The sequence below is a fragment of the Spea bombifrons genome, chromosome 1 (genome assembly GCF_027358695.1).
Source record: "Spea bombifrons isolate aSpeBom1 chromosome 1, aSpeBom1.2.pri, whole genome shotgun sequence".
NCBI lineage: Eukaryota > Metazoa > Chordata > Amphibia > Anura > Pelobatidae > Spea > Spea bombifrons.
This window is the reverse complement of record NC_071087.1, coordinates 110,116,630-110,130,954: the sequence shown is the minus strand read 5'-3', so window position 1 is coordinate 110,130,954 and position 14,325 is coordinate 110,116,630. Positions and strand designations below refer to the sequence as shown.

General features: G+C 37.8%; 1 protein-coding gene across 1 annotated transcript; it reads right to left on the bottom strand.

Annotated features, from left to right (window-relative positions):
* Positions 1-6,867: 6,867 nt before the first annotated feature.
* On the bottom strand, positions 6,868-8,029 carry LOC128474557 (taste receptor type 2 member 40-like). The gene has a single exon (XM_053456910.1). The coding sequence runs from the start codon at positions 8,027-8,029 to the stop codon at positions 7,055-7,057; it is 975 nt and encodes a 324-aa protein (XP_053312885.1). The 3' UTR covers positions 6,868-7,054.
* Between the last annotated feature and the right edge of the window lie 6,296 nt (positions 8,030-14,325).

Here is a 14,325-nt window from a genome sequence, read left to right as displayed (position 1 = left end):
CAAACATTAAGATGCTAGACCCATACAATCCCTTAATTTATTATTTGAAACATATTGACCTTAAAACTCACCTCCTGGAATCTGTGCATCCAAATGACTAATGCAAACATATAAAATGTAGCAGTTGTCCCATCTGTAAATTGAAACTCATAATCATGATGACAACATGAACAACTGAGGTCAATGAAGTGCTGTCTCAGCAATGAAAGGTCAGTTTTTGGATTGTGATACCTCCTGCTCTCCACTTTGACAGCAGATTCAAAAAGTTCAGAGCCCAGGCTCATTCTCAGCCCTAGATGATTGAGTTCCAATGTGAAATAAAAGAAGACTTTATAAAGATGTGTTGACCTGTAATAACATGGATCAGCTCAACAATGGTAAAATTTGAGGCATGTATTCTAGATTTTTTTTTTAATGCAAAGTAAGTATTGACATATATCATGCACTGATGTTGCATCTATATGTTTTAAAGGAGTAAAGCTAAGCACGACATAGTTTTCCCTGTATTATCACACCTACAAAACATCTTTTTGAAACATTAATTCAATTAAACAATTTCATATAACTGAATTTTAATGAGACCTCACATATTTATAGACTCTCATTTTTTCTGCTCAAAGAAAGTGTTGCATATACATCGAAAGAGAGAAACTATTGCTTAAGACAAGGCCATTAAGAGAAAAACACCCAGATGGCATGGCCAAATAAAAATCATTCAAATTTTATACACTCTTTTGTTACAGTCCACATAAAACACATGTAAGTCCATATTGTTCACTTGTGGCTTTTTATCTAAACCACACGTTTACTGTTAAGTACTGTAGGTCCAACTCAATCACAGTGGTGATTTTTCTAATCAGTCTGAGCTTTCATCTAGAAAAGATGATGTCCTTCAACTTACATCCATGCTAGCCAGGTTGTCTGTCAACCTGGAGTGACCCTTCTGAAAACCACCGCCGATCAACAAATGCATACATCACAATGACAATTGTATTGTTTGTGTATTTTTTGAGAAGACTCACCTATGACATAGAGGATCTGATGACAACTGGCTTATCTGCAGTTGAATATAACCCACAGTTGTGTGTCTGACTCCAAGTATTCTCAATGATCGACAGTCATAAAGGTAGATTTTTGATGAATGTTTCTCAGTGCTATCTGGAAATAACAGGAATACCACAAGCACCTGGATAAACCTCAGTACATAGTATTTCCTGATAGGACACTGGCTGATGATCATCATGCTGTCCACAGAAGTTCACAAACTAGACAGAAGAATAAAGTAAAGCACTGTGAACAGATGTCCTCCTGTTCTTAATAAAGAAGAGTGAACCATACCATTATTATTATTATGGTGTTATTAAACATTGTGGTCATTGAGATTACTTATGTAGGGGAAATGTGTCATAGCTGAAAATAAATAAACTATGTTCAAAGAATATTCCATATCGTTTAGGAATTTTGTTTTTGTAAAATCTTATTTTAAATAATCATCTGCCTATTGATCAGTGTGTGCAGCTACTAATAATAATTCACTAATGTAATTTAACAATTACGTGAAAACAAAGACACTTTTTACAGAATGCATTATCAGAACTTTCTGAATAAGCTAGGTCTGAAACTTAACAAAATATTAACCCTTTGGTGTGTATCCCAGCAGTTCGCAACCAATATGGCAACCCTAGTAGCGCTTCATAAATTCAACACTCCATAGTGCATACACCCCTTTAATGATACACCTAAACTTTCAGATAATCTTTCAAGTAATCTGCATTATAGGTAAAACATACAAGTAAGAATAATAATTGTAGATCATGAAGGTGGCGGTTCAAATCTGTGTGGCCCTTAAAATTTCCCACTGAGGACTCATTGAGGACATGTACATTACCCAGAGTTATTTCTTCTTATAATTATTTGGTGGTGTTGGATGTCCCCTTCACTCATCATTACGTGATGATGCTCTGAAACACTGCTACCTGGCTCCATTTTATACAAAAAGACCATCTTGTCGCCTGTAATTAAGTAGGCGTTTTCAGGTGCTAAATAAAATGTACTTAATTACTACTTGTGGTTCTACAACTGCCTACACCTGGTAATACTAGGTATTTAAGATTCTACAGAGAGGTTTGATACGCTTATAACAGATTAGAAGGGATCCCTTGTGTTTTACTGTTTTAAAGTCATATGTATAATAAGTATATTTAGCAGAAGTTATTTTAGACATAAATTCACAGTATTATTATTTTACACCAGCATAACAACCCATGGAACCTCATCACTTGTGGGTAAGTTGATTGCAGCCTTTGAGATTGTGATATGTATAATTAGTACATTTAGCAGGAATTATAGAAATTGACAGTTGTATTATTTTACACTAGTACAGGGGATCACAAGCAATCACCGGTGGATAATTGGATTACAGCCTTTTTCAGAGGCCCACACGGTTTCAAAAGACCATGCACAACAACCTTATATTTTACAGAATAAAGAACTACAGTTAGGTCTGGAAATATTTGGACACTGAGACAAGTTTTGTTATTTCGGTAAGTTACAGTTAAATAATGAATCTGGGCTTAACGTGCAATTTCTCTCCAAATTGGAGGAAGGGGTTAGGAATTAGAGCTCTTTAATATGTACCCCCCTCTTTTTTAAGGGACCAAATATAATTGGACAATTGGCACAAAAGCTGTTCCATGGACAGGTGCTGGCTATTATTCATTATTTCTTCATTAATTAAACAGGTAAAAGGTCTGGAGTTGATTTGAGGTGTGATATTCACATTTGGAAGCTGTTGCTGTGAACCCACAACATGCAGTCAAAGGAGTACTCAATGCAAGATAAACAGACCATCCTTAGGCTGCAAATCCATCGAATTAATATCAGGAACATTATGAGAGGCCAAATCAACAGCACTGGTGAGCTCTGCAGAACAAAAAGGCCTGGAAGTCCAGGGAATACAACAGTGGTGGGTGATCGTAGATCCTTTCTATGGTAAAGAAAAAACACTCCAAAACATCCAGTCAAGTGAAAAACACTCTCCAGGATGTTGGGGTATCATTATTCAAGTCTACCATAAACATAAGACTTCATGATAGCAAATACAGGGGGTTCACTGCAGGGTGCAAACCATCCACGAGCCTCGAGAATAGAAAGGTCAGAATAGACTGCCAAAAAACATCTAATTCTGGAACAGCATTCTTTGGACAAAGGAGACCTGTACCAGAATTATGGGAAGAAAAAAAAGTATGAATGAGTATGCGTGATTGAGGGAATAAATGAGTATCTGAATGAATGTCGTGAATAAGTTTCTGTGAATGAATACGTATCTGTGAATGAGTGAATGAATGAGTATCTTTAAATGAGTATATGAACTAGTGAATGAATGTTTGTGAATGAGTAAATTAATGAATATGTGTGTGATATCATGGATGTGTAAGTGGGGGGGCAATGCATAGGGAGGCTGTTGGAGGCTAGGATGCCATATGGAGGCTGTTTGGGGGCACAGATGGCAAGTCCTATGCTTCAAATCTGTGTGTTGTGTAGGTCCTGTGGATGCAATCTGGGTGCCAGGGCTAACATGATACAAAAGGAGGGGGGCAATATGCAAGGATGTGGGGGCATTCATTAACAAGAGGGTGCCTTGACGTGTCAGGGCTGTTTTGGGGGCAAAAGCGGGACCTACACAATATTAGGTACGGGGTCATAATGTTATGGCTGATCCTGATATTCTCCATCAATACTAATATTTGGGGATGGGTAGTACAGTATCTCACAAAAGTGAGTACACCCCTCACATTTTTTGTAAATATTTTATTATATGTTTTCATGTGACAACACTGAAGAAATGATGCTCTGCTACAATGCAAAGTAGTGAGTGTACAGCCTGTATCAGTAACAGTGTAAATTTGCTGTCCCCTCAAAATAATTCAACACACAGCCATTCATGTCTAAACTTTGACAACAAAAGTGAGTACACCCCTAAGTGGAAATGTCCAATTTGGGCCCAAAGTGTCAATATTTTGTGTGACCACCATTATTTGCCTTAACCCTCTTGGGCATTGAGTTCACCAGAGCTTCACAGGTTGCCACTGGAATCCTCTTTCACTCCTCCATCACGACATCACCGAGCTGGTGGATGTTAGAGGCCTTACGATCCCCACCTTTCATTTGAGGAAGCCCCACAGATGCTCAATAGGGTTTAGGTCTGGAGACATACTTGGCCAGTCCATCCCCTTTACCCTCAGCTTCTTTAGCAGGGCAGTGGTCGTCTTCGAGGTGTGTTTGAGGTTGTTATCATTTTGGAATACTGGCCTGCTGCCCAGTCTCCAAAGGGAGGGGATCATGCTCTGCTTCAGTATGTCACAGTACATGTTGGCATTCATGGTTCCCTCAATAAACTGTAGCTCCCCAGTGCCGGCAGCACTCATGCAGGCCCAGACCATGACACTCCCACCACCATGCTTGACTGTAGGCAAGACACACTTGTCTTTGTACTCTTCACCTGGTTGCCGCCACACACGCTTGACACCATCTGAACCAAATAAGTTTATCTTGGTCTCATTAGACCACAGGACATGGTTCAGTAATCCATGTCCTTAGTCTGTCTGTCTTTAGCAAACTTTTTGCGTGCATCATCTTTAGAAGAGGCTTCCTTCTGGGACGACAGCCATGCAGACAAATCTGGTCTGGTATGAGCACTGACAGACTGACCCCTCATCCCTTCAACCTCGCAGCAATGCTGGCAGCACTCATACATCTATTTCCCAAAGACAACCTCTGGATATGACGCTGAGCACGCTGAGTGGAACCTGTCCTGTGAAACAGCTGTATGGTCTTGCCCACCGTGCTGCAGCTTAGTTTCAGGGTCTTGGCAATCTTCTTATAGTCTAGGCCATCTTTATTTAGAGAACAACTCTTTGTTTTCCTCAGAGAGTTCTTTGCCATGAGGTGCCATGTTGAACTTTCAGTAACCAGTATGAGAGAGTGTGAGAGCGATAACACCAAATTTAACACACCTGCTCCCTATTCACACCCGAGACCTTGTAACACTAACGAGTCACATGACACCGGGGAGGGGAAATGGCTAATTTGGCCCAATTTGGACATTTCCACTTAGGGGTGTACTCACTTTTTTGCCAAGGTTTAGACATTAAAGGCTGTGTATTGAGTTATTTTGAGGGGACAGCAAATGTATGCTTTTATACAGGCTGTACACTCACTACTTTACATTGTAGCAGAGTGTCATTTCTTCAGTGTTGTCACATGAAAAGATATAATAAAATATTTACAAAAATGTGAGGGGTGTACTCACTTTTGTGAGATACTGTATGTATTAGATATGTGCAAATAGTTGGTTTGGATGAAAATCAGGGGCATCTTTAATTTAGGAACAAAATTTGCTGCCCAGTTCCCTCTTTTGCTCTCATTTCTCATCTCTCACACACTCTCTAAATCCCACTTCCACCGACTACTTCCGATTCCGCATGTTCTTCACCTTCTACCCTCTGTCTTTCATCTTCGCTCCTTTATGTTCTATCTTCATCGGCATCTCCATGGACATAAGCTGATGGGACCTCCTCTCCCCTGATCCTCCAATCGGGGGAGGGAACTTCACTGAAAACAGCGCCATTTTGCACTAAGGTGACCTTCCGCCAAAATGACGACACATCCTCTCCCTTGATCCTCCAATAGGGGGAGATGATGTTAATGGAAGCACTCTGATTTGGACAGACGTTCACCTTAGGGCAAAATGGCGGCGCTTTTGGTGAGATTATCTTCCCGGATTAAGATACAAGAGAGAAGATAAAAGAGAGAAGATGAAAAACAATAGGGTGCGGAAATGGTTGGCAAATAAGGTATTTAGAGAGTGTGTGAGAGAGTGAACCAGAGTGAGAGTGTGAGTGAGAATGTGAGAGAGTGAAAGGGCCCATTCTGATCTTTTTGCTTAGTTTTCATCCACTTCATGGCTTCGTGGCTTCATACGAATATCTGAATTTCAAACAAACTGGCAAACATATTGGGTTGAGAGCCCAGAACAAGCCTCACTATTATTCCTAATTTCCATCTTGCACCATACTCATATCTGTGCCCTATCTACCTCTTCTACTTCTTCTTCACCCTCACCAGCAAACCCAGCCATTGCCTGCTCAGTAAGCTCCTCCATGTTGTCATTGTAAGTCAGTGATGCCAGCTGCTCCTTAGATTCTAAGATGGGAACTTGTTCACACCTGTCACAGCAATATGGCCCATGGGGTCTTGCTTACAAGATGCAGACAGAGGGGCATTTTCCAGTATGCTACCACTGGTGTTATAAGACAAATCCAGCATAAGTTAACACTTACAAGATATACTTTCTCTCTTCATCATCTTTTAATACCTTCCCGGCAATTAACGATTCACTTATCGGTTTTCACATAGAAATTTTCTCTTACAAGATTCACCTTGCAGTGGTGTTAAAATACACAAAAAAATGCTTCCAGAAGCCACTACTTATTTACCTTCTGCAGGTAAAGTACCAAACCAGTTTATATTTTCCAATATACTTCTAGGACTGTATATTCATTTATCTCTGCCAAATAACCCCTAACATTTAGTAATATACCTTTCCTTTAAGTGTCTTTCATTGCATTAATGAGACAGGTAGACCAAATTACCTTCTTATTCACTACTATACAGCAGTGGTGTTCAATTCCAGGCCTCGGAAAAAAATAAAATCGGACCAGGAGTTCTGTATATCGTTGCCTAAAGACAACATCCAGACTACATACAAGAGAGCTGTTGTAAAAGATTATTAGTATATGGTATTAGACTTTATTTACCACACTGGCATGTTAATTGTCCTAATGTCTCAGCAAATAAATTAATACAAAAATACATTAAAATAATTCTACATGTAACTGCATGATTCAGTTTAAGTAAAACATTACAATTTACAATATCTGGAAGAGGAACCATGATGTTAAAATGCGTGCGTGATGATTACAAACTGATATACATTTCAAAATCAGAATTTTCAGAAATCAGACTGGTGAAAAAATATTTGCTGCTAGTGTTTTTAACTATCCTTAATTTCCTGGACTTTGAGATCAATAAAGAGAATCTTTGGTGTTTCCAAATGTTCATTACTCAATCTCTGGAAAAGTCGAAGTAAGTTTAGTATTGCTTTTTTGAGTTTAGGACTGCCAAATATCAGTATGACAGACTGTGCCGGGGAGTAAGTATATATAACCATTAAACAGATACAAAAACCTGGGCTACTGGCTGGGAAGAGATCTGCAAACATCATGATTTCAGAAATGTAAAAAGACATGTAGAGGAATAGAAGAGAACCAACAGTACGGGCTGCTCGTTCTCTGGCTTCAGCACGTGGACTATTCGCCTTGCTTATCTTCTCTGCCTTGTTGCCAGCAGACACAAGGGATCTAAGGATCAGTCCATTGGAAATGGCGACAAGCATCAAAGGCAGGGAACAGCCAATAATATTGCTTGAAATGAGGTATGAGGCACTCAGCTTGGGGACATTGCCTTGCAAACTCTGATTGCTAGATACGTTGCCAGTAATTTGGTCCCTGTATGAGCTCCAAACAGCTGGGACACTAATAGCCACAGAAGTGAGGACTGAAGACACAAGAAAACATGGAACCAACTTGGGGATTCTCCGCTTGAGTCGTGTCAGGAAAGGATGGGTGAACATGACTATCTGTAAGCAGTAGTAGACACAAAGGCAGACAGTGAACCAAAAGCTGGAGAAGATGGGGAAGTACAACAGGGATTTGAAAATAGAGAAAATCTCGTCTGAAAAGTAGACGTCACTCCATAAAATGATCATTAGGTCATTGGCTGTCATTATAAACTGGAAGATGATATTGGATATTCCAAGTGTGATCAGGATAATGTCGGAAGAGCTAAGACTTTTCCCCTTTGACTTTTCTGAAACATTTACGAAGACAACTATACAGTTTGTAACAGTGCTCATGACAGTTGTGGCTCCCAATATAGCCATGGATGCTAAGAGGAAAACAGGCAGCATCATCTATGGTAGCTTGATCTTGATGGGAAATTTACTTGCTTGCAACATGGAAAATCTAAATGAGATTTAACAAAAACACAAATTGACATGGTGAAAAAATAAACTCAAAACGTTATTTTTTGGAGAAGTTATAAACTACTAAAATCAGTTATGGAAAGTCTATTAGGTTATGTGTTAAATGCATTTGTTTGTTGGATTATGGTTTTACAGATCTGAATAAGAAGGATGGCTTTCATTTATTAACAATATGGATGGACAATGAAAGGTTTCTAAGCTTAGAACCAACCACATAGTGGCCACATACTTAACACAAAAGAGTTGACCTGATAAATATAAAGCTGTTTTATGTCCTTCTGGCTTACCATGGTATGATTTATCATTAAATCAGTGTTAACCTGACCAATAATTACGATTAAATCATACCGGTACAGTAAAAGTAAAGTAACATTGCAACAAGAAATCTTATTACAATATCTTTTACTTTAGTTATGGTTCTTATTATAGCTCACACTACATGTTTTATTGGGTTATTATTCAACATATTTTTATATTAGAGCACATTAATAATAAGGAGCTTTTATTGAAGCTGGAGATGCCGGCATCACAGAGTTATGTACATTATTCTCACCCTCATTTATAATTTCTAATGTAATATGGATTTTTTTAAAATACCTTTAAAGAATGGTATAGTTTAATAATGTAATTTGTTCAATGTTTTCATTTTTCTTCTTCCACCTACAAGAAATGGGACACTACATTCTAGGGATCTGCTGTAATTTTTTGCGTTTTAAGGTTTGGTTACCTTTACAAACTCACCATCTTCTTCTTAGAAAGCAAGTCCAAATGAGATATATCCATAGCCAAAAATGAATAAACTTGAGAAATAATCCAATATGGGCATAAATAATTCCAGATACACCTAAAGAGATACATAAAACCTGTTGAGTACAGACTGCTTTACTTAGAAATATTACCAAGTGCATGACCCTAAATCATGGCTCTACGGTACCAAGTGATTTTATTTGAATGACAAAACTCAGAGCTGAGAATTCATGGATACTATGTCTTAAAGACTTCATCATGCATTACTCATACCTTTGCAAAAGAATATTTCATATATATATATCACTTAATTAAAAATCTTTACTTTAGACGTATTGACTAGGAAATTATTTTAATGAATGTTAAATTATCAGTCCTTTGCATACAAATAAGAAGAAATTGAGCACAACACCAATATTTACATATTTACGTGCTGAAAGTATACTGATTTTACCAACCTGATTTAGTAACCTAGGGCTCAGGGTTCTCCCTTACTAAAGGTTGTAGATTCCCTGTGTTTTCCTATGTGTATGCAGACTTTCTGATGTTCTCACCTTGTTCATGTCTCTGCTGTATTGTATCAGTGCAATCAGTGCAACTCTCAATGCCCTTTGAGTTGTGATGGGAAAACCTTTATATTATATACCCCAGTAATTAAGGAATATTTCATTACTGCAGTGATAATTATATAGTTCCATGGCTGTATGATTCCCAGAACAAGTACAAATGATAGGTTTGCATGATCTTGTTTTGTTCACCTTTTCCATTAGGAATATTTGAAGAAAGGTTGTAAGTTCTCTGCGGTTTTCTATTTAACTTTGGGATTGTACAGAAGATCTATAGACAAGTAGGTTTGAAGTTAGTGTATACTACTTACTTTCACAAATAAACATGCTTCCATTACACCGCCCTATAGTTTTTGTATTCACGAGCCTTTATTTTTGCTATAAAAAGTATAAACTATACATTTAGCCTATAATTTTACACCACTATATAAAAAACTAACAGATATTAGTTTGGTTTTAGTTTGATATTAGAAGTTCTTCCCAACTAAAATAATTTTTTTATCAAAATAATTTATTATTAGCATCCTTTTATGCCTTTCTACCATTATCTGCTTTCTAGCCCATTTACCTATTACTACAGACCAATATTCCTTCTCATGATCACAGTCCACACCTAAAACCTCATTGTCCTGCTTTGTTCCACTCAGAAAGGACAAATGTCTATATTCCCAAGACATTTTTAACCCACTTATCTGTCCACTTAATCAAATTCATTTTGTGATACTGTTATAAAATCCATACTCATCTTTTAAATTCTCATGTTCAGCCAAGATACCATAATGAGCTATACTAAGCTACCAGCCAGTTTAATGCATTATTAAAATGGATTCTTTGTAAACACCTAAAATATTTTCAACTCTATAGTCTGGAGTATAAACTCACTGAAGTGCTTAATAAACACATCACATCAAGCACAAAACACTTTTTAGGTGAATGTCTCTTCTTGACCTCAAAATCATCACTCTTGGTTGCTTCTTTAACATTTCTTCTATTGCTTGACATTTCCCCTCTGATAAAACAACAAGTTAACCTATAGACTCAGTGTTGTGGTTTTGGTTAGTCTTATTCCTTATCATATATATCAATTTGCTAAGATGTTTAGTGAGTCATTTGAGTTAAGGGTTACCTTCACTGAGCAGATTCGACTTGCATGCTCGTATTCACAAGTCAGCTCGAAGATTTACTAATCTGCAAATGATTTTGTGACTTACAAGGGAGTGAACACAAGTACATGTGTTCAATGTACATTTCAACTTGCATGTCATAGAATAGAATTTGATGGCAAATAGAAACCACTCGGACCATCTAGTCTGCCCATTTTTCTTGATGTTAAGGATTCAAGCCCCTATCGGTCCTTGATCTGGTCCCATATTGAGGATAGCTTTATATCTATCCCATGCCTGTTTAAATTCTCACACAGTATTAGGCTTCACCACTTCTACTACTCTCTCTGTAAAGTAGAACTTCCTTACATTACCATTAAGCCTTTGACCCTCTAGTTTTAGACTATGACCTCTTGTTCATCCTTTCAAATAAGCTTGTTACCTGTACTTTGTTTAATCCATTTATGTATTTAAATGTTTCTATTGCATCTCTCTTTTCTCTAATTTCATCCAAGCTATACATATTAAGATCCCTAAGTCTTTCCTGATAAACTGCAGCTGCCACACTCACGACATTCTTCTTATTTACGTAAGTAATTTGCCATTTGACTTATTCCACCTGGAAGGTCTACCTTGTTGCAGACATTGGTATCATCTGTAAAAAATAAGTACCTTACCATTAACCCCACAATTGATGCGGGGCATTCAGCAACACCGCGATCAGCTTCAGGGGCCATGTCTGGCCCCTCCCCGGGGCGTCATTGTCCACCATACACTGTCTAAAAGAGTTTAGGAGGCGATGAACGATCGCCTCCTAAACTTCAATGGTGTCGCTGAAATGCCCCAATCAAGAGGCATTCAGTGACACCGAACACTCACCCCAGGACGCGCCGTGACCGTTCCGGAGAGCGGTCACAACCACCACTCGCAAGATGGCAACGTCCATTCAAAAAAAACAATGGAGTAGAAAAGAGTTCTCAGGAGAGTCTCTTCAGACCCTCCTGAGAATCTGGCTCCACGTGCAGGTTGAATACAGGTACTGCATTCAACCAGGCAAGTCAACGGAGCCCAGCTTTCTAATCACAATGTGATTAGTAAAATACATTTAAAAAAAAAAAAAGGCAAAAAAAAAAAAAATATATATATATAAAAAATATTTTTATGAGCAAGTCCTAAAATTAGCACTTTAGCTTAAAACAATTTTCTCGTGGAAAATTTCTTCCTTTTCATTTGTTCCTTTTCACTTTATCGCTGTGGTCGTCCTTGTGTTTCTTATTTGTGCCTTCATATACATACGTATTTCCATCCTAGTTCCTGTAGTCTTGTGCCTCTGTTCATATGTACCTTCCTATATGTGTGTTGGTGCCGAGATGCTTTTATATTATATATATATATATATATATATATATATATATATATATATATATATATATTATATGTATTTAAATCATATTGTTTAATATAAATATAAATAAAGCAGGTTCACTTACTTTAAGGACTAATTGAGTGATGACCCACCAAGCTATGCATATTCAATTCTGCCTATGCAAAGGGCCTATCCCAAAACTAAAAATCCAAACAAAAAATTCTCCAGCAGCCCACATTGTTGAAAAGCTGTATCAATATGCTCCATAGACTTGAATAGGAGGGAGGATAGAGACCTCCTGCAGACCAGTCAGTAGATTCAACTGTGAGATAAAGGATGTTCGAAGAATATCATGAACCACTGATGTAATTCCTGAAAAACCTGGATAATTCCAATATAAGTGCATTAAATACTGATAAAAATCACTCCTGTTCTCATATAAACCCAAAACAATGGAACCGTATAATTTAACTATTTATTACTTTCATACACCATGGATATTATCTTTATTTTGTTGTCAACCTTGCAAACATTTTTTTTGTGTGCAATACTCATATGTAACATACTATACACTAAACAAGCTTCGTTTTTGAAAACGGACAACTACCACCTGATACTGATTAAGTAGGACTGTAGGTCCAAGCCATGTATATTTTATTTCATACTTGAATATAAGTACTCTTCATGGTGTGTGTATATATATATATATATATATATATATATATATATATATATACACACTGATCAACCATAATCTTATGACTACCTGCGTAATATTGTGTAGGTCCCAAAAGCGACAGCCCTGAGCTGTGAAGGCATGGACTCCACTAGACCTCTGAAGGTGGCATTTTTGCCTTGTGGTAGGGCACAATATCCTGCTGAAAGAGGCTAATGCCATCAGGGAATACTGTGTCCATGAAAGGATGTACATGGTCTGCAACAATGCTTAGGTAGGCGGTAGGTGTCAAACTAACATCCACATGAACAGCAGGACCCAAAGTTTTATCACAGAACATTGCTCAAAGAATCACACTGCCTCTGCTGGCTTGCCCTCTTCCCATAGTGCATCCTGGTGCCATGTGTTCTCCGGGTAAGCAACGTACACACACCTGGAAATTCACGTGATGTAAAAGAAAACATGATTCATTAGACCAGGCCACCTTCTTCTCCGTTGTCCAGTTTTAATGCTCACATGCCCATTGTAAGTGCTTTCGGCAGTGGGCAGGGGTCAGCATGAGCACCCTGACTGGTCCACGGCTACGCAGCCCCATACGCAACAAACTGCGATACTGTGTGTTCTGACACCTTTCTATGAGATCCACCATTAACTTTTTCAGAAATTTGAGCTGCAGAAGCTCATCTGTGGATTTGACTACACGTGCCAGTCTTTGCCCCCCCACGTGCTTCAATGAGCCTTGGCCGCCCATGACCCTGCCACCAGTTCAGCACTTTTGCTTCATAGAACCACTTTTGATAGGTACTGACCACTGCAGACTAAAAGCTCCCATTTTCGAGATGCACTAACACAGCTGTTTAGCCATCACAATTTGGCCCTTGACAAAGTCACTCGGATCCTTATGCTAGCACATTTTTCCAGCTTTGAGGATGAAATGTTCTCTTGCTGCTTATATATCCCCCCACTGACAGGTGCCATGATAACAAGATTACCAGTGTTATGCACTTCACCTGTCAGTGGTCATAATGTTATGGCTGTTCAGTGTATATATTTAGCTATAGGTCAAAAAAACCTACAAAAATATGAAATATGCACAAGAAAGGATACTTTTAATGAATTACAAGATATTCATCAAAAAGTCTGCTTAACTTTGACCGATATTAGTGACTGTATTTGTAATTTTTATTGTATGTTTATTGCCGTGGGAAAGTATGTAGTATTAAACTGTGCCGTGGTTACTTAACATGCCTTGCCTAGGGAGGCTTTTTAACATAATCAGCAAATATTGCATTTTTATATGTACTGATAGCCATCTTGTAAAAAAATATTAAAAAAATTGTCAACTGCATCTTTTCGTGGACCAATAGAGCTATATAATTTTTGCTTTACAGTCAATTTCCAGAGCACCTACAGGCCAAAAAAATATTGTGAAGCTCAGAAAAAAAACACACCCAGAGCACACAAAAACATCAGGTTTCCAACAAATGAACAAAACTCATCATTATTACACACATTAAGAAAACATCTTTAGAAATGAAATTCTAAAACTGTATTATCATTAAAAAGCACAAAAAAATGACAGACCACAGACATCATTTAGTAACATACAATAAAGTCACACATGGTGATCATTATTCTTTCAGACATTACATCATATTATCCTCTGAAACTTCATACCTTACTTTTTACATTTATTATGAACCACTTCAACCTTGCGACAGGCAACACACATCTTAGCACCCTTATATTTCATATTTTTAAAT

Excerpts from the sequence above, each read along its gene's own strand:
- LOC128474557 (XM_053456910.1), bottom strand. The coding sequence starts at position 8,029 with ATGCTGCCTGTTTTCCTCTTAGCATCCATGGCTATATTGGGAGCCACA.